We start from the raw sequence: 23,759 nt of genomic DNA on the forward strand, positions 1-23,759 counted from the left end.
TTTTACAATTAAGATCTGCAATAAAAATCACGATTTTTAAATCGCTGCATTGTGGATAGTATATTTTTGGTTATATTTAAATATTTATTCTTTTTTTTATTATTCATGAGGGAAGAGGACTTCAGAGAATCCATATAGGCAGTAAATGAGAAACGGGGAGTCAAGCCTGTGACTCCCTCTTCCACTGCAAAATGCTAAGTGTTTAAATACAGATAGAGCCCTGTAAGAGGTCTTGCACGAGGGCATTATAATAGCAACAAGAATGACTAATAAGTATTAACGGCTCATGACAAGAGAACAAATGCTATTAATTATCTTAATATTTTAGGTGTATTAGTAATGTTTGTGCAGTATTATTCACGCAAATATCATTAGCCTGTGTCAGAGGCAGTCGCTGGGCCTGCAGAACTAGGGTCACAGCTCAGACCTCAGCTGCTCATCCCAGATGTGCAGAGGCTGGGACTTGCAGGGATTCTCCCCGGTGGAGCTCTGAGGAGCCAATCAGCGCGCAGAAGGCGGGGCCCCGGGAGCGACAGCGGTGCCATCCAATGGGCCGACAGCCGGGGCTGTCTCTGGCCAATGGGCGCGCTCCTCCGCGAGGTCGGAAGTGGTGAGGCAGCTCCCGGGGCCGTTGTTCAGTGTGGGGGCTGAGTGAGGCGGCTCTGTACGTCCGTGACTAGCGGGTCGGCTTAAGTCCTTGCTTTCGTCTCGGGTGAGTGTAACAGTGGCCCGCGCCTTGGGAGCCCCCTGTGGCTTTCGGCTCGGGAGGAGGCCGGCATCCCAGCGGCGGGGTGTGTGGGCGCGGAAACTGTGGGCCCCGGGGGTCGCGGCCGTGAGGAGAAAGACGGCCATGCCGCGGCGTCTCCTCAGGCCGGTGAGGGAGGCCGCGCGCTGTCCTCAGGGAACCCGAGCCTAGACAGCCCCCGGCGGCGCCGCCCCTCGGAGGCCTGCACCGGGGCGTCGGGGAAGTGGGCGTCGTCCGAAGCGCCACTGTGGGCACCGCGCCCCGGGCGGAGCCGGGTGTGTGTGGGGGGGTGCGGTTCGCGCTGGCCTAGTGCGGGCTCTAGTCCCCTCTCCGACCAACTGTGCGGCGGCTGTCTCCCCGCACTTCTGCTTTCGCGGGCTCGGAAATGGGATAATGACTTTCACCTCCCGGGGTTGTGGTCTGAAGGAGAAGATCCGTGGAGAGCGCTTAGCGATTCTCAGGGGCACAGTCAATGTGAACCGCTGTTCCTTGCGAAGCTGGTGCTCCCTCCACCCCCCACCTCGGAACTCCCCGGCCTCCCCGGGGGAAGGGGCGGTTGGAAACCGCCTCCTGGGTCTGGACACCGAGGGGGTACCTTAGAAGGGGCTCCTAAGGTTGAAGACTTGGTGTAAGCAGAGCACTTCCGTGCTTTCGCTCGTTTACTCCGTCCAGCGACCCTTTGAAGTATTGTCAGTTGTCTGCCTGAAGACTGAGGCCCAGAGAGACGAAGTCCCGTATCTCCCGAGGGTCGCGGCCAGAGCTCGACCCTCTCACAGGGGCCCGCTCTGAGCCCTGCGCCCCACCCCCAGTCCCGTTGCCGCCAGAGGGCACTTCCCGCATCCGAGGCTCTCGGGTTAGTTTCTAGAGGACACCGAGGAACCATATGACCGCCCTTAGAAAAAAGTACATCTAGGCTTTCCAGTTTGGGGACCGTGATTTATTTTCACAGGTGGGTGCTTCCTAACCCTCGTTTACATTTCCTGTCAGAGCGGTTAGCTTGAATCCTGTAACTCCCCAGTTTAAAACCCGTCTGTGGTTTACCTTTGGGCTTGGAATATAATCCAGGATCTTTTCTCCTCTGCTTGATAAGGCCTTGAATCATTCCCCTTTTTCATTATGCTCGTCCAGATCTTCCTTTACTTTCTCTTTCATTGCCTTTTAGGCCCTTTGGCCTGATTGGATTTTTCCCCACTCCCATCGTCTTACTTCCTTTTCACACTTCAGGTCTTATTTAAATGTCATCTTCTCAGAAAGTAGATTCCCTTCATCCCCATTTGTCTACTCCTTACTTTTCCATAAAAATACTCAGGGCGTATATCTGTTTCTTTGCTCATTTTTCTCCATTACTAAGTTGATCTGTGAACTCAGACAGTATATTTCTTTAATTTGTAAAGTATTCTTAGTCTCAGGGCCCAGTGTGTGGCCTGACTGTGTGAATAAGTCTGTGCTTTGAAAAGTGAGTTTGTATAGAACTGTCAGATCCATCAAAGAGCCCTTTTGGGGCAGTGTTTAAGACCATTTTTGTGTCACGGTAAAGAATCTAAATAGTGGTAAGAAAATTGCTAGCGCTTTGCTCTCAGCGCTGACATCTTGTTTAAAAAGAAGGAAAGGGGTGCCTGGGTGGCTCAGTCAGTTGGGAGTCCGACTTCCAGTCAGGTCATGATCTCATGGCTCTCGTGAGTTCGAGGCCCTACGTTGGACTCTGTGCTGATAGCTGGAGCCTGCTTCAGATTCTTTGTCTCCCTCTCTCTGCACCCCCACCCCGTGTGTGTGTGTGTGTCTCAAAAATAAAAACATTTTAAAAAAATTTAAAAAGAAACTTAAAAGAAAAAGAAGGAAAAGCTTTACAGTGCACAAACCCGGCAGACACTCTCAGCTAAGGATCAAAGTTAACATCATCTATAATAATAAGATTGTTGATGTCATTTGCCTTCTGATATAATGCACTGACAATGAGCGCGACATCAGTTCTGTGGTATTCTTGCTAAATTCTTGCTAAAGGCGTGTTAGTCTTGAGAAAACGTCATACTCAAACTGAAGGGAATTCTACAAAATAAATAGCCAGTACACATAACAAGGTTCTAAAAGGTGAAAAACTAAATATCCTAGGTCAAAGGAGATTAAGGAGAAATAATTATCTGCAATATGTGACCCTGGATTGGATCTTGAACAAGAAAAAGGGAATTAGTGGGATGATTCATGAATATGATCTATAGATTAGTTATTAATATTATATTAGTTTCCTGCACTTGATAATTTTACTGTGGTTATTTATAATATATTGGGGTGAGAGGTATTCAGGAGTTTTTTGGTGCTGTTTTTGTGAGTCATATTATTTTGTAGTGAAAATTAAAAAATAATAGTGTAGAATCCAAGGGTATGAGGTATTAAATACAATGTTTTAATATACTGGTTTTGGTAATATTTTCAGGGCACTTGTTTGTTTTTGTGTTTTGCATGTCATTCTAAAAGCAGAAATGAAATTGAAAGTTTACACTTCTTCCTTTGTAGTTTTCAGGAAGAGCTAAAGATGGCCGAATTTCTAGATGACCAGGACACTCAACTGTGTGACAATTGGTAAGAGATTAAATCGAAGAAATGTTAATGGAATGAGAACAAACTAACTTCTGTAAAGGGTTGGTTTATTTATTGTCAGGTTAAAATTGAGACCATATAATATGTTGTGGAAATATATGGGACTAAAGCCTTTTTAACAATTTTATATGACATTGCCTGTTTTAGTAATTTGATAACATGGTGGGTTCCGGTGGTGTAAAGAAATGAGTATACAGTGATGTGATGAAGCTGGGAGTTGAGCTCTGGTGCCTGCATTTAGTTAATGACTTGGCAAGTGACCCCTCCAGCTGTGTTTGGAGCCTCACTTTTCTGATGTATAAATCAGCAAATTTATTTTTTGTCTTTCTGAAAAATATCGTTTTTTATTTATTTTTTATTTTTTTAATTAAAAATTTTTTTGAGAGACAGAGAGACAGAGCATGATTGGGGGAGGGGCAGAGAGAGAGAGAGAGAGAGAGAGAGAGAGAGAGAGACACAGAATCCAAAACAGGCTCCAGGCTCTGAGCTGGCAGCACAGAGCCCAACGTGGGGCTCGAACTCACACTGCAAGATCATGACCTGAGCTGAAGTCGGACGTTTGACTGAGCCACCCAGGTGCCCCTTATTTATTTATTTATTTATTTATTTAATTTATTTAGTAGGCACTTCNGAGATCAAGAGTCACCTGCTCTACCGACTAAGCCAGCCAGGTGCCCTTTAAACATTTTTATAAAGATACTAAAAATATAATGCGATTTTTGGACTAGATGAGTGTTTTTCAAAATGTTGCAAAGATTTCCCTGTGTGGCTATAGTGGCTGTCTTGGGGATGATTGGGAGGAGGTTTAGTGAGCTTGGCTCTTCGTCTAACAGTGCGAGCAGTTCAACCAGAGCCTCTCAGGTGTTTTTATAAAGGATTTTGCCGAAGGAATATTCCACCACTTTAAAAAAAAAAAAAAAGTCTGGGTAAAGTCTTCTGACAGTCTAGCTTAATCATTATCACTTCATGATTCCAGAACTGTTTGTGAAGACTGGGTGTAGTCTTGAATATTAAGCTTTCTATTTTGGTGTGTTTAACCCACATGAGTGACAAGAAAGAGCAACTACTTCTTGCTGAAATGAAACTTAGAAGTGTAGCTAGGGGCGCCTGGGTGGCTTAGTCGGTTAAGCGTCTGACTTTCGCTTAGGTCATGATCTCGCAGTTCGTGGGTTCGAGCCCCGCGTCGGGCTCTGTGCTGACTGCCAGCTCAGAGCCTGGAGCCTGTTTCAGTCTGTGACTCCCTCTCTCTCTCTCTCTGACCCTCCCCTGCTCACGCTGTCTCTCTCTCTCTCTCTCCTAGAAAGAAATAAAAAAACATTAAAAAAAAAAAGTGTAGCTAATACTTTGAGAATTTGGTGTTTTAGTGATATATAAGTGCTTATATGGAAAGCTAAAAAAAAAAAAGCTATGTTTTAACTTAACTAAAGTAAGAGTAGAAGCGAAGAGATGAATAAGGAAAATAGTTTGACTCAGACTGATGGAAGATTTGAGACACCTAACAACAATTTTATTTTTTTTATTGCCTCTTTTTGCTCAGGCTTTCAGCAGAATTAGGATATAATCAGAGCAACTGCTGATTGCAATATTCCTTCCCTGAACAGAATTAAGATTCATTTCTAAGAGGGCATCTTGCTTTATGAGATTTTTTTCTACTATTCCATTATCACTTTCTGCCAATTTAAAAACTATTTTAGCTTTGTGTTTTACATGTGCCGTTACTGTTAATGAAATAATCAGCGATGCAAATAATCACAAGAAAATATTGTGATTGTGTAAGAAAACAGACATACTGGCAATGTCGTCAGTAAGATATTCGTATTTTATCAGTCCACTCCAATTTGAAGGAATCTCAAAGCCAGGACAATATATAAATAACTATGCTAAGGGAGTTTAAAAAAAAAAGGATAAGTTAATGGAAAGCTAATGAAAACAGGGTTATTCAAAGCCAAAGCAGTTTATTTAAAGAAAAAGATTAGCATGGAAGGGTGACGAAACCAGCACAGATCTCTCATCTAAGTAACCTTGTTTAAATTCCAGGTTTAAAATTTTTGTTTTTAGAGCCATATTTCCATTGTTCCTAAGAAAAGTTATGATAATCTTCAGTGTGTGAGCTGCTGGAGTGCCTGACTAGCTCACTTGGTAGAGCATGCAGCTCTTGATCTTGGGGTCCTGAGTTTAGGCCCCACATTGGACATATAATATACTAAAAATTAAAAAATAATAAAAGTTAAAAATCTGAGCTGCTTTTAGATCGACTAGACCAGTAAAAAGAGTACTTTGTTGTTATTGAAGATGTTTTTGCATTTTATCTCTCTTCTCTGATTGGGGGCAGTGGTTCTAGGGAACAGGAGCTTCAGTGATAGAAGTCTTTGACTTTTATGGGGCACCTGAGTGGCTCAGTAGGTTAAGCGTCCGACTTTGGCTCAGGTCATAATCTCACGGTTTGAGCCCCGCATTGGGCTCTGTGTTGGCCGCTCAGAGCCTAGAGCCTGCTTCAGATTCTGTGTCTCCCTCTCTCTCTTCCCCCTTTCCTGCTTGCACGCACACACACTCTCTCTCTCTCAAAAGTAAATATAAAAAGAAAAAAGAAGTCTTTGACTTGTAGGGGCACCTGGCTGGCTCAGTTGGAAGAGCATGCAACTCTTTTTTTTTTTTTAATGTTTATTTATTTCTAGGAGAGAGAGAGAGAGAGAGACAGCGTGAGCAGGGGAGGGTCAAAGAGAGAGGGAGTCACAGACTGAAACAGGCTCCAGGCTCTGAGCTGGCAGTCAGCACAGAGCCCGACGCGGGCCTCGAACCCACGAACTGCGAGATCATGACCTAAGCGGAAGTCTGACGCTTAACCGACTAAGCCACCCAGGCGCCCCTTATTTAAACATTTTTAATGTGTGTGTGTTTTACCATTTTATCACACTAATGAAAATCTTCATAATCCCAAGAGTGAGATTACTTGGTTAAAGACTGTATTATTATGGTCCTAGAAATAGATTTTCAGGCTCTTTTTAAATAATTTACAGTACCGTTGGTAAAGTATTAGAATATTAGTTTCACAATATCTTTAATAGTGGGATTTACTAATTTTTAACTTGTTAATTTAATAGGTTTAGATGATAAGTTTGATTTATAGCTCCTATATATTTTAATATTCTCTGGTTGAAAAAATAAAACTGAATTAATTTGGAAGCTAGGAATTTTAGAAAAATAGAGGAAATTAAATCTTTCAAGACCTTGGTAGTTTCTTTCCTTATCCATTTGAGTTTTCTTCCTGTGTCACAGTTGATTACCTTCCAGTTTTGCTATAAGAGCTGCCTTGATAGTTCACCTTTCGGTAAAAGTGCATTTGCATTTATTTGGTGTCTTAGTCTTTTAGACTGGGAGTATGACTAGCTGGAGGCACATCAGTCATCCTACTTTGAAATGTTTTTTACCCTATGGATGGAGATTAAAACTGTATAAAAGAGAATTAAGCTATCTACAGTTCGTTGCGGAAGAGAATTCCTGTAATACTTAGCTTTGGCGGTGAAATAGGATATTAAAGATATCTTGTATAATTGTCATTATTCTGTTCAGATTTGTCTGAAATTTTATTCTGGGTGACATAGGCATACTTTTTTTCTTTTAAAGTTTATTTTGAGAGAGAGGAAGTGCACGAGCACATGCTTATGTAAGGGCAGACTCCCTGCTGTCAGTGCCCTTTGGAGCCCCACTTGGAGCTCAGTCCCACTAACCATCAGACCATGACCTGAGCCGAAATCAAGATTCAGACTCAGTTTTAACTGACTGAGCCACCCAGGCACCCCTATAGACACATTCTCTAAATGCAGTTTTTAGCTAGACTAAATTGGAGTTTTCTGATGGTCNCGAGCACTTGCTTATGTAAGGGCAGACTCCCTGCTGTCAGTGCCCTTTGGAGCCCCACTTGGAGCTCAGTCCCACTAACCATCAGACCATGACCTGAGCCGAAATCAAGATTCAGACTCAGTTTTAACTGACTGAGCCACCCAGGCACCCCTATAGACACATTCTCTAAATGCAGTTTTTAGCTAGACTAAATTGGAGTTTTCTGATGGTCACATCCAAATGACTGAAAGTCATTTGTAATTTGAAAGTAATTTGTAAAATGACTGAAACTAATTTGAAAGTAATTATTTTTTAATTGGGGGAGGAGCAGAGAGAAAATCCCAGGCAGGCTCTACACTGTCAGTACAGAGCCCAACACAGGCCCAAAATCATGAACTGTGAGATCATGACCTAAGCTGAAATCAAGAATCAGAACCCCAACTGACTGAGCCACCAGGCACCCCTAGATGGGATCTTTAATTGGATTCCTTAAACTAAAAGAGAATGGCAAAAGTGAGGAGTGAGGCAAAAGTGAGTGAGGGATTGGGGGAAGGGATTCAGAACTTCATTTTTGTTTTCTGCAGTGAACTTTGTATCAACAAGTCTAGAGAGCATGTACCTGACTAGCATGTAGCCTGGCAGAGAGAGAAAAAGAGAATCTCAAGCACGCTCCGCACTGCCAGCATGGAGCCTGATGAGGGGTTCCAGTTTATGAACAGTGAGATCACAACCTAAGCTGAACTCAGCTGCCCAACCAACTGAGCCACCCAGGTGCCCCAGGGAGGCAGTTTTCTGTTCCCCACTGACTATCCCAGTGCTGGTGTCTGCTCTTTTTGGTTTGACTTTAAGTGGAATAAAGTCTAATGAGATTAAACCTACCTCAGACTGAGAGTGAAAATAAAAGGTAGGCTGTTTTGTTCTGTTTGTTTGTAACATTTTGTTTTATTTATTTAATTTTTCTTTCATAGTTTATTGTCAAGTTGGTTTCCATATAACAGCCAGTGCTCATCCCAACAAATGCCCTCCTCCATGCCCATCACTCCCCTTCCCCTCTCTCCCACGTGCTGTTTGTGTTTTTAAACAGTCCTGGAGTGTATCATTGTGCTTTGGGTCATGGATGGTTTTAGAAAAGCCAGCTTGGGGCACCTGAGTGGCAGTCAGTTGAGTGTCCAACTTCAGCTCAGGTCATGATCTCGTGGTTCGTGAGTTTGAGCCCCACATTGGACTCACTGCTGTCAGCACAGAGGCCTCTCCCCCCCCCATCCTCTGTCCCTCCCTCTCTTTCTCTCACTTGCACTCTCAAAAATAAACATTTAGAAAACAGTAGAGAAGCGCAGCTCATTTCTTTGTGTCTGACTTCATGTTGTTGGGTTTTTTTTTTTTTATGTTGTTGGTTTCGATTAGCTCTGGCATATAGAAAGTGAGGCTGAGCTTGTAGAGGCAGTACATAGCACTGATAACTCATTGTTGCACAGAAGACTCAAAACCTTCAGGAGTTAATTGTTGAAAAGCAGAGGTAGTAACAATCATAAGAGCTTATAATAGACTAGATTTACTAATGGAGACTAAAGATCAGACAGGCCACATTTCCGTGTGATACCACTGTGTATAAGGCAGTAATGCTTGTCTTTCACTTTGATCTGTTTTGTAGCAAGAAAGAAATTCCTGTGTTTAATTTTACCATCCATGAGATCCACTGTCAAAGGAACATTGGTGTGTGTCCTATCTGCAAGGAACCATTTCCCAAATCTGACATGGAGAGTCACATGGCTACAGAACATTGTCAGGTGAACCACCAAGTACTCAAATGTTCATAAATGTATTATACTTGCTATTTTGCAGTAGCAAGGAAGTATGTTGTCACAAAGCCAATGTATTGTCATTTCTTATCATAGGTGACCTGCAAATGTAATAAGAAGTTGGAGAAGAGGCAGTTAAAGAAGCATGAGGTTGGTTTTCCTGCACCATAAAGAGAGTGTGTTACCATAGGGCCAACATTACTGAGATTCCTGAGCTAAAAGTGTTAGTTACAATTTCAAAATATGTATAAAAGTTTTGTCCTTCATCTGCTGAATATTTATACTCTTGGGGTAATCTTCATTGGTAATTTCTGGTTTATTCAGTCAATTTAAAGCCAGTGCTGTATACAAATGTGCAGATTAGAGAAATCAGTGTTTTTCTAATGGAAATCAGCCTGTTTTCCTCATTACCAGGTACTTAAGACAGATTGGAGTAGTAAAGGTAAATTAGGCTGGTGGAACTTTGACAAACATATCTGAATTTGCTGTGCTTTTACTATATACTCCTGGGCCTCTCTGACTGATTTTAGGTTACTTTGTAATGTGTGCAAAAAATGATGAGAGGGTGGCTGAGTGAGTAGATTCCTTTTAGAAATTTCTTTCCCTCTGTAGAACCTGGTGACAGGGGCCAAGAGGGAAGTTGTGACTCTTAAATGAATAAAAAAGCATGGCAGGCAAAGCTAAAGCTGGAAGAGAATATTGAAGTAAATAAATATTCCTTGCCCTGTATTAAAACATAGGCTCTTAGATCTGCATATTAACTGCCTCATTACTCTCTGTTGCAGGAAACTGAGTGTCCTCTACGGCTTGCCCTTTGCCAGCACTGTGATTTGGAACTTTCTGTTCTCAAACTGAAGGACCACGAAGATTACTGTGGTGCCCGGACAGAGTTATGTGGCAGTTGTGGGCGCAATGTCCTGGTGAAAGATCTGAAGACTCATCCTGAAGTTTGTGGGAGAGATGGGGAGGAAAAAAGAGATGAGGTTGCCATGCCTCCTAATGCCTATGATGAGTCCTGGGGTCAAGATGGAATCTGGATTGCATCCCAGCTCCTCAGACAAATTGAGGCTCTGGACCCACCTATGAGGCTACCCCGAAGACCCCTGAGAGCCTTTGACTTAGACCTTTTCCATAGTAGGACTACCAACCAAAGGAACATGCCGTCCCATTTTCCAATTCAGAATAATCTATGTGAGTTGTGTTTGGCTTAGAAAACTAGAATGGTATCAGAATCTTAGGGCAAATGGGAACAGGGCTTTGGGGGCAAATAGATCTTAATTATATTTTATTATTATTATTTTTTAATATTTTTATTTATTTCTAGGAGAGAGAGAGAGACAGCGTGAACAGGGGAGGGTCAGAGAGAGAGGGAGACACAGACTGTGAAACAGGCTCCAGGCTCTGAGCTGGCAGTCAGCACAGAGCCCGACGCGGGGCTCAAACCCACAAACTGCGAGATCATGACCTAAGCGAAAGTCGGATGCTTAACCGACTAAGCCACCCAGGTGCCCCAAATAGATCTTAATTATAGAAACCTGATTGGGTCCACTGAATGGCTCAGTCTTTTGGGCTTCTGACTCTTGGTTTCGGCTTATGCTGATCTTACAGTTTGTGGGATTGAGCCTCATATTGGACTCTGTGCTGGCAGTACAGAACCTGCTTGGGATGCTCTCTCTCTCCCTCTCTCTCTGCCCCTCCCCTGCTTGCGTGTGCACACACTCTCTTTTCTCCTTCAAAAAAAAAATAAACATTAAAAAACACTGTGATCAGGTTTCTATTTGTTTAGGTGACATTGAGAAGAAAAACTGTCCTATAGATGGGAAACAGTAGAAGCTTTTTGCTATTGGATTACTATTGGGTACAGCTAGGGTTGATGATAATGATGACAATGACAGTGACAATGCTATTAATAGCTAATATTTACTGAGTATACTTGCTGCGCTTCAGGGATTTGTAAAGTGCTTTGTATGTATTAACTGATGTAGTTGTCACAAGCAGTCTTGAGGGTAGGTAAGTGGCAGAGCTGGGACTTGAATTCAAGCAATTTGACCCCATGCTTCAAACCATTCTGCTATAGTGCAAGAATATATAAAATGTTAAACGTGGTGCTTGTTTCATAAAATAATACTGGGAATTAATAAGACTTTCATGGTCTAGCGACTGAGCTAGCTGGGCACCTATTATATTGGGTATTAATAAAATAAACTAATAATGGAGACATTTATCACAGCAGACTTCATATTTGGAGTCCTATGAGAACAGGAAGCCTAGGCCTCTTTTGTTCCTGCATAGATGCCTGTAAAACTTGAATATTTGCTTGGCATGGATTTGAGGTGAGGGATAGCAACATCTCTAATGTATCTTGAGTACTGTTTTATTTTTTTCCCCCAGTGGAAGAACAAGAAAGGCAGGAAAGGAATAGAACCCGACAGCCCCCAAAAGAGGGTGGTGAAGACAGTGCAAACTTGGACTTCATGTTGGCCTTAAGTCTGCAAAATGAAGGGCAGGCCCACAGCATGGCAGAGCAGGACTTCTGGAGGACTGTATATGGTGCAGACCAGTCCCTTGAAGGTCCCAATGCTCTGAATGACATAAAGGGTAGGTTTGTTTATTCTGCACTAGCCTCTGTCTCTACATCTTTTTTGTCTAACACTATATAATTTATATAAAATTGAAAATTTTCCATGAGATAAGATTTGCCTTTTTTGTTTTGCTTTCCCCAACTTTTTATTCTTAAAAATTGTCAGTACAGTTCATCTTATCTATATACCCTTGGTTTATATTTGCCAATTTTAGTATTTTCCATTTATTTTGTATATTTTTATTTCTACCCCTGAATCATTTGAGAATAAGTTGCAGACATAACATTTTATTTATTTATTTTTTAGTATTTATTTATATTTGAGAGAGACAGTGTGAACAGGGTAGGGGCAGACAGACAGGGAGACAGAATCCGAAGCAGGCTCCAGGCTCTCAGCCATCAGTGCTGAGCCTGATGTGGGACTCAAACTCAAACCGCGAGATCATGACCTGAGCCAGAGTCAGACATTTAACCAACTGAGCCACCCAGGCGCCCCAGACATAACATTTTATCCTTAAATACTTCAGCATGTATCTTAAGAACAAGGATATTCGATGTAAGCACAATACAAATATCACTCTCCGGAAATTTAACAGAAGTTCCCTACTTATATATAATGCCCTTTGGAGCTTTTTTGTTTTGTTTTCCAAATCCAGGATTATACATTGTGTTTAGTTCTTTTTTAGGTTAGTTTAGTCCTCTCAACCCCCTCCCCCCTTTTTTTTTCTTTCTTTTAGTACATTGGTACTTTTGAAGAGTACAAGGCATTTGTTTTGCAGAATATTTCTTTCCCAATTTAGATTTGTCTGAATGTTTTCCCATGTTTAGATTCAGGTTACATGGTTTTTGGCAGAATTGCTATATTGGTGATACTGTGTCCTTCTCAAGATGTCAGTTTATCCTATTATTAAAATGAGGTCTACCAGGTACCGTCATTATATGGATAGCTTTTATTTTTATAATAGCTAGATGCAAGTTGTTATTTTGAGATTATGGGGGAATGAAATATCTACACCATCTTTTATTTAGTAGTTTCTTATATCCACTAATGTTTCTTGCTTGAATCAGGTATAACTGACTATTGTACAATGGTGATTTCTCTGTTTTTATCACTTGTTCTAAGTAGTTATGATTCTATAAAGAACTTTGCTCCCCTCCTTGCCCTCATTTAAAAACAATTCTGGGGATGCCTGGGTGTCTTAGTTGGCGCCTGACCCTTGATTTTGAATTAAGGTTTTGAATCTCATGGTTCGTGGGGATCAAGCCCATGTTGGGCTTCACACTGGGCATGGAGCCTGTTTAAGATTTCTCCCTCTGCCCCTTCTGCTTATTTGCACGTGCTTGTGCGCGCTCTCTCAAAAACAAAAACACTTTTAAAATAAAAATAAAAACAATTTTGGGACACCTGGCAGGCTCAGTTGGTAGAGCATATAACTCTCGATCTCTGGGGTCATGAGTTCAAGCCCCACACTGGGTGTAGAGGTTACTAAAAAAATAATAAATAAAACTAAATTTTTATTAAATTTTTTTTAATGTTTATTTTTGAGAGAGCATAAGCAGAGGAAGGGCAGAGAAAGAGGGAGACACAGAATCTGAAGAAGGCTCCAGGCTCTGAGCTATCAGCACAGACCCCAGCGTGGGGTTTGAACTCACAAACCAGGAAATCATGACCTGAGCCGAAGTCAGACACTTAACCGACTGAGGCACCCAGGTGCCCCAAAACTAAATTTTTAAAAACAAAAGTTGGGGGGCACCTGGGTGGCTCAGTCAGTTGAACATCTGACTTTGGCTCAGGTCATGATCCCAACAGTTCGTGAGTTCAAGCCCCACATTGGGCTCTGCTGTCAGCATGTAGCAGGCTTTGGATCCTTTCTCCTCTGCTCTCTGCCCCTCCCCCCTTTTCACTCTCAAAAATAAAAAATAAATATTTAAATAAAAATTGTAAAAGGGGCACCTAGGTGGCTCTGTCAGTTAAGTATCTGTCTTCAGCTCAGGTCATGATCTCGCAGTCGATGAGTTCAAGTCCTGTGTTGGGCTCTGTGCTGGCAGCTCAGGGCCTAGAAGCTTGCTTTGGATTCTTTGTCTCCTTCCCTCTCTTACCCACACCTGCTTGCTCACGTGCTCACGTGCTCGCTTGCTCTCTTTCTCTCTCAAAAATAAACATTAAAAAAGAATTAAAAAAAATTTTTTTAATGTTTATTTTTTGAGAGAGAGATACAGAGCATGAGCAGAGGAGGGACAAAGAAAGGGAGACACAGAATCCAAAGCAGGTTCCAGGCTCCAGGCTGTCGGCACAGAGCCCAGTGTGGGGCTTGAACTCATGAGCTGTGAGATCATGAGAGAGAGACAGTGTGAGCAGGGGAGGGTCAGAGAGAGAGGGAGTCACAGACTGAAACAGGCTCCAGGCTCTGAGCTGGCAGTCAGCACAGAGCCCGACGCAGGGCCCGAACCCACGAACCGCGAGATCATGACCTAAGCGAAAGTCGGACGCTTAACCGACTAAGCCACCCAGGCGCCCCCAAAATTTCTTTAAATAAATATAAAACTTGGATTGTGTTCAGTAAACTGTCCCTTTGGGTCTCTGGTTTGGAGAACAGTATATTTGTGGGATGCATATCATATATATTTAAAACACTCGAGTTGTAAGAGATTTTGGGGACCTAAAATTTAGCAGCTATGAGTTTTCTTCATACCACTGTTTGAATAGTGACCCCAAGTAAGATAATTCTTAACGTTTTATTGATTTGGATAAATAGGAATTGGTCCTGGTTAAAAGAGGCAAATGGTAGACTGTTGTATGCCTTGCCTAAAGGAGGTAAATGGTAGGTAGTATTAATAGAAACTTGGATAGGTGTTGATGTATTTTTCCTTAAAAATTTTTTCTTGTATTTTCTAATAAGTTATATTAATTAAAAAAAAGAGCACCTGGGTGGCTCAGTTGGTTGAACCTCTGACTCAGCTCAGGTCATGATATCACGGTTCGTGAGTTTGAGCTCTGCGTTGGACACTGTGCTGACAGCTTAAAGCCTAGAGTCCACTTTGGAGTCTGTGTCTCCCTTTTTCTCTGCCCCTCGCTCATGCTCTGTCTCTGTCTCTCTCTCTGAAAAATAAATACACATTAAAAAATTGTTTTTAATAGTAAATAGCCGTCAGCACAGAGCACGACACAGGGCTCGAATCTACAAACCATGAGATCATGACTTGAGCCGAAGTCAGACGCTTAACCGACTGAGCCACCCAGATGCCCCTTTGCATGTGTGTTTTAACATTAATCTTTCTGCTGTGTTCTTCTGAGGGTATTTATATGTGCCTCTGGCAGATGCCTAAGGATGCTATTGACTGAGATCATTTTAAATTGAATTTTTGGTTGGCTTGGGTTTTTAAAAATTGCAAACATGAATTTATATAAAACCAGAAGTGTATCTTCTAGACACAAACCTACGTAAAGGCCAAACTCTAGTTACTGTTTCTTGGTAGAGACTTTTTTCCTCTTACACAGAGTGTAGACCTAGGTCACCCTCTCATTGTTCACCCTCTAGTTGTTCAGCAGTTTTGCTGAAACCGTTGTGTTTGGGGAATCCTCTTTATTTGGCTGCTTAAGTTACTTTTATGGAGCATCTTTTTTTTTTTTTTTTTTTGGTTCTGGGAGATTTTTTGTTTTAATGTTTTTATTTTATTTTGAGAGAGAGTGCGCATAGGAGTGAGGGAGGAGCAGAGAGAGAGGGAGACACAGAATCCAAAGCAGGTTCCAGGCTCCGAGCTGTCTGTCAGCACAGAGCCCATCTTGGGGCTTGGAGTTATAACGGTGATATCATGACCTGAGCTGAAGTCCGACACTTAACTAACTGAGCCACCCAGGTACCCCTGGGTGAGTTTTTTAGGATATTTGTCTGTCAGTCATAAGTAGGCCTCAACTTACTGATCTGTAAAATGAGAGTAATGTAGGATTTCTGTAAGTTTTCCTAGGGGACAGAAATACTGCACAGAAGCCTTTAGATTAATGCCTAGGGTTAGTAACATTTGAATTCTTCCTTTGAGTAGTGGGTAGCAATCCCTTTACTCCTCAGAAAATGGTGACAAGGAAATCTCTTTTTTCATAGTGGAAGTTTTTTTGCCAAGAGTTTGTCTCTTACTTACATGGTTTCCCTTTGAGGATTTATAGCCCCACAAATTGCTACATCTAAGAAATGTCAAAGGAAGTCATACTTTTATACAAAACCTCACAAGGGAGATAAAAGGTTAAATCAAGTTTGTTTTTGTTCATTGAGTCTGACTGTATGGCCTGATACCTAGGTACGGCTGACCGGACCATGTTGCCTTGTGAATTCTGTGAGGAGCTCTACCCAGAGGAACTGCTGATTGACCATCAGGTGTGTTGTGAATTACTTGAGGAATGTGTACAGGCCATAGGTGGTGTTATAGACCACATGAGGTCTTGAGCAAACTATTTTAATGCTCCTGTGACAGGAGTAGCAACTATATTTCTTAACATAGCATGACTGACGTACAGATTTGAAAAAACTGCCTTGTTCCCTCTTGGAAAAAGTAATGTTCATTCCAGCAGGCTCGCCTGCTCCTCCCGTAGTGTGGTCACTAGTGTACATCTCTACTGACCATCTTGTAAGCTGGTCTCATCTCATGCTACATTTTGATGTATTGAAGTCATACTGAAGCCCTTGCAGTTTCCCGGAAGGATTAAGGGTCTTTTTCGCGCTTGACTTTTTCTGTCTGCAAGGTGTGTGGCCATCCATCATGTCTCCTCAACACTCAACAACACAGACCCCTTGCTCCTGGGCTTGGTTCTCACATGACTTACAGGAAACCCTCCTAGGTCAGAAGGCTAGGTCAGACAGAAGTCCCACCTCTGCCGTCTTTGAAAGTGCTCTGCCTGCTTCTTTTAGCCTGTCCCCCTGTGGTGTGGGCTCCTAATTAATACCCTGTTGGTCTGCACCACTAGGCCAAGTTCCTTGAGGAGGTTCTGTGTTTTCCTAGCTACTGAATCTTTCAGTACTTGGTATATGAAAGGTGTCATTCTTTTTGAAAGGTTGAAGGTTTTTGAGCCACTTAGGAATCATTAGAGAATAGCCTTTGTGTTTGAGGATTACCTGGTGGAGGGAACCATTTTTTCCCCTCAACAGTCTTGCTCTCTCTGATTTGGCATTTCTATAACTATTAAGTAATCCCTAAGTTCTAGGTGGAATATATATGCCCCCATAAGTGGAATAATACAGTATTTAATATAGTTTTTGTCTTGGGAGCAGCTTAAGAAAACCCATTAATAGGGATAACAGCTTCTCTTACTCTGTGGTTGTGGGAAGAATCTTGAATCTTCTCAATTTAAAAGAATAATCAAGACTGTGTTCATTTTCTACTCTGGGGGAAGGCAAAGGGAGGGGTAAACCAAAATTTCATTTCAAGATGGAAAGCCCATCCAACTCAGCTGTGATTTTACCTAGCACTGCACAGGACTGTGCCAATCCACCCTCTCCCCATACAAGTAGTTCAAGAAAACAACCTATGAGTGCAACACTTAGAGAACGATTCCTGTGATAGTGTGGTAAAACGTCTTAAAGTAAAGAAGGAAGAAAATGATCAGACTTTTTTCCAAGAAACCAACGTCTTCAATAGAAGAAAACTGTTTGGGATTTCAGGAAAATTTTAAACACACAGACAGTGAATATGAAAGTACATATTTAAAAAATACCTTTAAGAATATCAGTGCATGTGAACCTCAGTCACTTGATACTAAGTCATGCAATGATCTCCAAAGTGACTTTGTGAATGAGGATCTTTCCAAACAAGGATTAAGTGAAGAAAGAGCAAAATTGGTGAAGCAGATTGAGGACAAAGAGGACCTTCTTTGGAGGCTAAAACTGGTCAAAATGTATAGATCAAAGAATGACTTGCCTCAGTTATAGTCATTAATACAGAAGTGGAGAAGCTGTAGCCAGCTGTTGCTGTATGAGTTGCAGTCGGCTGTGTGTGAGGAAAACAAGAAACTCAGTCTGACTCAGTTGATAGACCACTGTGGGTTAGATGACAAACTGCTACACTATAACTGAAATGAAGAATTAATGGGTGTTTAATTCATAATTTTTTCCTCAGAATATTTTTGAGAATTTCCACTTAAAAGATACTTCATGCATTCATTTTAAAGGGAAGATAGAAACCATTAGGGCTTAGAGAAAGGTATTTTGATGAATATCAATTTAGAGCACTCTTATATAAATCAGAAATTCTAAAATGAAAATTTAGTATTTTGGATAAATTTGCCAAAGATAACTTGACATTTAAAGAAATGTGAAAAAATTAAATCATGTTTAAAAAAATTTGGCATTTCTGGAAGTCATTCTGGAACATACGTTGTTTTGTTGTATAAAAAAGTTTTGTTTTAAATAGCTCAGTCTGGTAAATGTCAAAACCTAAAGTGGTCTAAAAATGCCTACCTGTCTCCTAAGTTTATGAACCTTGTTTCCATCCATTTGCCACATATTTCCATCTGGATGGTATAGCAGGTAATTAAACTTGTTCTTATGTCCAAAAAAATTTAAAATAATTTAAAAAAATGAATAATCAAAAACACCCCTCCCCTCCCCAAAATGGAAAGAATAATCACTGGGGTGCCTGGCTGGCTCATTTGGTAGAGAGGTGACTCTTGATCTCAGGGCTATAAGTTTGAGCCTCATGTTGGGTGTAGAGATAATCTAAAAATAAAATCTTTTTTTTTGAAATGTATTTAATCTCTACACCCATCATAGGGCTTGAACTCATGACCCCAAGATCAAGAGTCAGATATTCTAACTGAGACATCCAGAAATCCCAAAAATGAAATATCAAAAAAAAACCCCAAGCATGAACACAGTATATATATAAAACAGTAGAAATATTAAAAATAAAAGTTGAGTGTTCCATCTGCGTTTGCTCTAACCTCTTTTAGTCTCTCCCCCCAGTATTAAGCATTATTAACATGTTTTGACTTTTAGACAATGTTTTAGGAATGTAGTGTTTTCCTTAACCTCTTTTTTTTTCTTTTTTTTTTTAAACCTACGTTTTTTGAGACAGACAAGCTGTAACCCTTCCTGTGCCTTACCTTCACTCAGTATGGGCAGCACTCCCCCCAAAGGGGTGGAGGACCCTGATGTCATCTTCCAAAAGTTTTTGCAGCAAGCTTCAAGTAACCAGATAGACGCTTTGATGGGCCTGAGCAATTCACCCCCTGTAGAGGATAGCATCATCATCCCGTGTGAATTCTGTGGGGTACAGCTGGAGGAGGAGGTGCTGTTCCATCACCAGGTAAGAATCCCTAGAGGACCTGTCCACTTCTTTTCCATGCAGATCCTCTTGAGTAAACCTGAGGCTTTTAGAATCGAGAATGCTTCTTTAGCTTTTAAGTTGCACGTAAACCTGAACCTGGCTACTGGCCATGCCCTGTTCTGTGAGCTGTCTAAGGTGTACACTACCTCAGGCTTTTAGACTTTCTCTGCCTCTGTCAACAAAAACCATAATGTCATTAGCTGAGGACCTAGGAGCCAGGACTCCCATTTAAGCAAGCATCCTGGACTTGCCAAAAGGATTTTGATGCAAGTTTCCCTGAGATCACCGACAAACATTGTTATTTTTGACTAGGCAGGTTCTTTCTCTTTTGGACCTCATTTGAGTCTTGAATTCCAGGAGACTTGAAGGTCTGATTCTGGCTTTACCTTTATGTTTGACCTTGAATAGGTCCTGTCCCCTCACTGGGGACTTCTGTAAATGAAGGAATTAGACTAGGCAGTCTAAAGTTCTTCTTCAGGGGGTTGCCTGGGTGGCTTAGTTCGTTAAGCATCTGACTTTGGCTCAGGTCATGATCTCACAGTTCATGAGTTCGAGCCCTGTTTCGGGCTCTATGCTGACAGCTCAGAACCTGGAGCTTGCTTCGGATTCTGTGTCTCCCTCTCTCTCAGCCCCTTCCCCACCTGTGCCCTGTCTTTCTCTCTCAAAAATAAACATTTGAAAAAAAAAAATTAAGTTGTTTTTCAGCTTTGCAGTCTAGGATTTCAACCGTTAGTAAAAAATACATTTTTTGCCTAGTCTTGTTTGTTATGAGAAGCTACTACTGGAGCTATGTTCAGCATCATTTCTGTAGTTGGTCTGATATAGCTGTTGCTAGAACATCACCCGTTTCATTTCTGTAAGAAAGCTGCTGTTTTTAAGAGTGCCTGGGTAGCTCAGTCAGTTAAGCGTCTGACTTCAGCTCAGGTCATGATCTTGCAGTTCGTGGGTTCAAGCCTTGCGTCACGCTCTGTGCTGACAGCCAGCTCAGAGCCTGGAGCCTGTTTCAGATTCTGTGTCTCCTCTCTCTGTGTCCCTCACCTGCTCACGCTGTCTCTCTCCCAGAAATAAATAAAAAACGTTAAAAAAAAAAGGGGGGGGTGGGGTGNCTGCTTTTGGATCAAGTGGTAAATAAATAACTGCTTGTTGTTTCCAAGGAGACACTATGAAATGAGTAACCATACAAATACTCTTTGATCAAAGTATTGACATGCTTTTCTGGGTTCCTGAGACCAGCCCTTCCCTCATCCTAGTACAAATCAGAGTGCTTCTCTTAGTGCCGTAGGTGCTAATGGGAATGATTGAGCCGTTCCAGGTGTGTTTCCTCTTAGTCCCAGGCCCTGCCTCACCGTGGTTGTCAAAGCTGTGTCTGTCTCCTTCCTCCCCCTGTAATGTGTGTTTGCCCAACCTGCTATTTCTTCCTTTCCTCCCGCTGCTCCCTCTCCTAGGGATAACTCAATTGTGAAGTACAACCTCTGTTTTTTCTTGTCAGGACCAGTGTGACCAACGCCCAGCCACAGCAAACAACCATGTGACAGAGGGGATTCCTAGACAGGATTTCCACCATCCAGAGACGTCACCAGAGCTGCCCAAGAGGCGTGTCAGACACCAGGGTATTAGCCAGGGCTGAGCCAAGGCCACAGGTCTGCTGCTGGCTTGGGCCTGTTTACCACTTGTCATCTGCCACTGTAACATGGGGGTTACCTGAATTCTGAATTCCCAAGCATAGTAGGATCTCACTGGGGTCTCTCTCAAGGCTAGTTGTGGTCCCATGTTAGACTGAGCTGTCTCAAGTGTATTATAGGGTAATGTCTTTGGGGCCAGCCATGAGAAATGCTTGTCCATGTTTGTTCGACTGTAGGTCTCCTATCCATGCAGTTAGCTGATAATTTGGAGGTAGTTTTCAGACCTGAACTGGGTCCCTGTTTCTTCAGGTTTAGGGTACTCAAGTTTATTAGTAATAATATTTAAGAAGCTCATGACTGGGGCGCTTGGATGGCTCAGTCGGTGAAGCGTCCAACTTTGGCTCAGGTCCTGATCTCATGGCTTGCGAGTTTAAGCCGTGCTTCAGGCTCTCTACTGTCAGCACAGGGCCTGCTTCGGATCCTGTCTCCCACTTTCTCTGCCCCTCCCCCATTAGAGCACACTCATACTTTCAAAAATAAACATTAAAAAAAATTGTAAGCTGTTTTTTGAAACCTAACCACTACAAAGCCAATTACAAATTATATCTTGAGGTTTGCTGGCACACCATTGTTGAATACTATTTGAGGACTCAGGTAGTAAGTGTGGACAAAGTGTTCCTAAACCTGTCCAGAAGATGTGGGTTTCAGCACTCTTTAGGGGTAAGGCAGTTGTCTTCTACCCAGAATCCTATTTTTCCTGCCCCAAATCCAGCACTGATAGCAAGAGCAGGCATTTCCCTAAAGCTGGTGCTTTCTTTTTTCCTCTTCTCAGGAGACCTGTCTTCTGGTTACATGGATGATATCAAACAGGAAACGGCTAAAGGGGCCACCTACCCTCTTCCCCCCAGCAGACCTATTAACAATATGACAGCTGCCTGTAACCGACTGTCAACGTCCGCATCAGGCTCCAGACCTGGGTGCCAGCCCAGTCCTCCTCGCATACTGAAGCTCAACAACTTAGACAGCCAAGACAGCCGGGGGCGGAACCGAAACAGCCACAACCCGGCCATGGCCACTGGACATGCTCCAGTGATTCACCCAGTGCGAAATCTCTATCCAGAAAACCTTGTACCCTCCTTTCCCCGTGGGCCTTCAGGGAGATACGGAGCAAGGTAAGGATCAGTAGTCGCCCAGGGGTGGAGTTTGGGAGTAGCTCAGGAGAACATAGTGGGAGTGTGTGGACTTTTGTGTATATTGTGACCTGATTGCAAAATGTTCTTTTGTCTGGGGTTTTCCTTCATTTTTTTTTTCTGCTGGCGGAAAGCTGCCGTTGTCTGGTTCCAGCTATTTTTGTTTTGTTTTCTCGGAGTTTTCTGACTTTTGTTTAGGAACCTCTCAGGAACTAGTTTCCAATCCTTCTCTTTCAGTGGTAGGAGTGAGGGTGGCAGGAACTCGCGGGTCAGCTCCACAACCGCCAACTACCGGAACAGAACTGCAAAGGTAATTGTGAATCCAGCCCATGATGCTCAGCGTGGACTCAGAAATGGGTGGGAGTGGTGTGGTTGTTGAAGTCGGAGATGAGCATCAGGCAGTTGTGGCCGAAGGGCTGTTCTTTTGGCTTTGGCTGAGGAGGTTTCCATGTAGTTTGACATCTCCAAGGCTTTCAAGGAGGAGGACTGCTTTTTCACTTCCTACTTTCTACTTTGTGTTCTGTTGTTCAGGCAAAAACTCCCAAGCAGCAGGGAGCTGGGGATGCAGAGGAGGAAGAAGAGGAGGAGTAATGGCGTCGGCAGAGAACGTGCACGTTGGTTCCATCTTCTCTGCACAGCAGCACTTGCCGCAGTTCAGGCCCCACCTAGTGGGCTCTATGGGCAGGGGAGATTTTACAGATTTTAACTTTTTCTAGGTTATGGCCATTTTGTGTCTTTTGAGGTTGTGCTGTGGGAGTTTGAGGGTTTGGGGGAGGGTTAGCAGGGAGGCTGTTGAGAAATGTTTCAGCTTTAGCTGCTGCCTTTTTGCCTCACAGAAATACAATTTATGGCCTCTCAGCCCACCAGGGCTCCATCTTTTGACATACTATTACCACTGCTTCTTGGTGCTGTATGGTCCTGGTGGAAAGAGGAGAGAGAAAGTTCTGGAAACCTGGTACTCACCAGTGAAGTGATTCTTTTCCTTGCTGGGGCCTCGATTTGGGAACTTTTAGGTAACCTCTCCTGTGTACTGGCCCTCCCCACTCTAGAATTTGGGCCTCTGGTGTGTATGGAGGCACCTGGTAGAATGTTCAGGCCAGTTGCAATATATGTTAGGAACAAGGCTTTTGGAGATGAGTTGAGCTAGAGGTGAGTGCACTAGAGGCTTTGTTTTAATCTGCTTCTTTGGCATTTGGCGTAACTGCCTTCTGTTTCTGGTGGGGAGCACGGCTCCTTTGTCTTTATTGCCTTCTGATGGAGAAGGCTGGGGGCTCCCTGTTGCCACCAGGGCCATTCTGGGCTCTGCCTGGAGCAGGCCTGAGGCCTAAGCTCCGTGGCTTGCTCTGAAAACCAAGTATCAGAGTCCCCTTCCCCTCTTTTTATTTTACTGTTACTACTACTATTGCTATTATTATTAACATCCTTGTAATAGAAATAAAGTTTGTACTTGGAGTTCAGCGGAGTCTTGTGGTTCCTTCCCCTTTGCCCTCTGTAGAGACCTGAGGCAGGACAGTAGGTGAGAGTCAACCCTGAGTATGGGGAAAGGTGAGCAGGACTAGGCTTTCTTTGTGCTTCCTGGCGCCCTAGCAATTCTAGCATGAGCTGCTTCGCAGTGCCAGACATTCAAGATATAGTTTTCTTTTGGATTTCAGAGAAATTGGCAGTTTCTGCAGCTCTGGTGATGATTTAGCATGGAGATGGGTTGCCTTCAACTAGATAGAGAAAGGCAGATTCCTTAAAAGCATCATATCTCATAGTGGTTGAATTACTCATTACCCTTCAGCACGTCACAGTTCACACAGGACCTCGGGTCATTTTGAGCTCATTTGTTTTTCCCCTAGACAACCTAGTGGGGGTGGGGAAAGAGGGAAGAATTGTCCCTTTTCATAGGTGAAAAGGAGTGATCTGCATAAGGCTATGCAGATAATTCACAGCAGACTCAGGAGTCAAATCCAGGTGTGACCTATTCTGAGAGAAACGAGCTAGACTAGAAAAAAGAATATTTACCTATAGGGATTTTTTGGGTATATTTATTGTATATCAGTTATACCTCAGTACATACCAGCATTCCAT

The 23,759-nt window shown here is 42.7% G+C and overlaps 1 protein-coding gene and 1 pseudogene across 1 annotated transcript; both read left to right on the forward strand.

The window, feature by feature from the left end:
- Nucleotides 1–620: 620 nt before the first annotated feature.
- On the forward strand, nucleotides 621–23,143 carry TRAFD1 (TRAF-type zinc finger domain containing 1). Its single transcript, XM_077747931.1, has 12 exons — nucleotides 621–712; nucleotides 3,257–3,322; nucleotides 8,832–8,967; nucleotides 9,076–9,129; nucleotides 9,765–10,170; nucleotides 11,371–11,577; nucleotides 15,854–15,930; nucleotides 18,623–18,853; nucleotides 20,364–20,484; nucleotides 21,329–21,668; nucleotides 21,924–21,996; nucleotides 22,218–23,143. The coding sequence occupies exons 2-12, from the start codon at nucleotides 3,276–3,278 to the stop codon at nucleotides 22,275–22,277; spliced, it is 1,752 nt and encodes a 583-aa protein (XP_077604057.1). The 5' UTR covers nucleotides 621–712; nucleotides 3,257–3,275; the 3' UTR covers nucleotides 22,278–23,143.
- Nucleotides 15,952–18,600, forward strand: LOC144218102 (swi5-dependent recombination DNA repair protein 1 homolog pseudogene; annotated as a pseudogene).
- Nucleotides 23,144–23,759: the final 616 nt, after the last annotated feature.

The sequence above is a fragment of the Crocuta crocuta genome, unplaced genomic scaffold, assembly GCF_008692635.1.
Source record: "Crocuta crocuta isolate KB4526 unplaced genomic scaffold, BGI_CrCroc_1.0 scaffold29, whole genome shotgun sequence".
Classification (NCBI taxonomy): Eukaryota; Metazoa; Chordata; class Mammalia; order Carnivora; family Hyaenidae; genus Crocuta; species Crocuta crocuta.

Coding starts and splice junctions, on each gene's coding strand:
- TRAFD1 (XM_077747931.1), top strand. CDS start 3,276: ATGGCCGAATTTCTAGATGACCAGGACACTCAACTGTGTGACAATTG. Junction 10,171..11,370: donor TCCAATTCAGAATAATCTAT/GTGAGTTGTGTT, acceptor TTTTTCCCCCAG/TGGAAGAACAAGAAAGGCAG. Junction 21,997..22,217: donor ACCGGAACAGAACTGCAAAG/GTAATTGTGAAT, acceptor TCTGTTGTTCAG/GCAAAAACTCCCAAGCAGCA.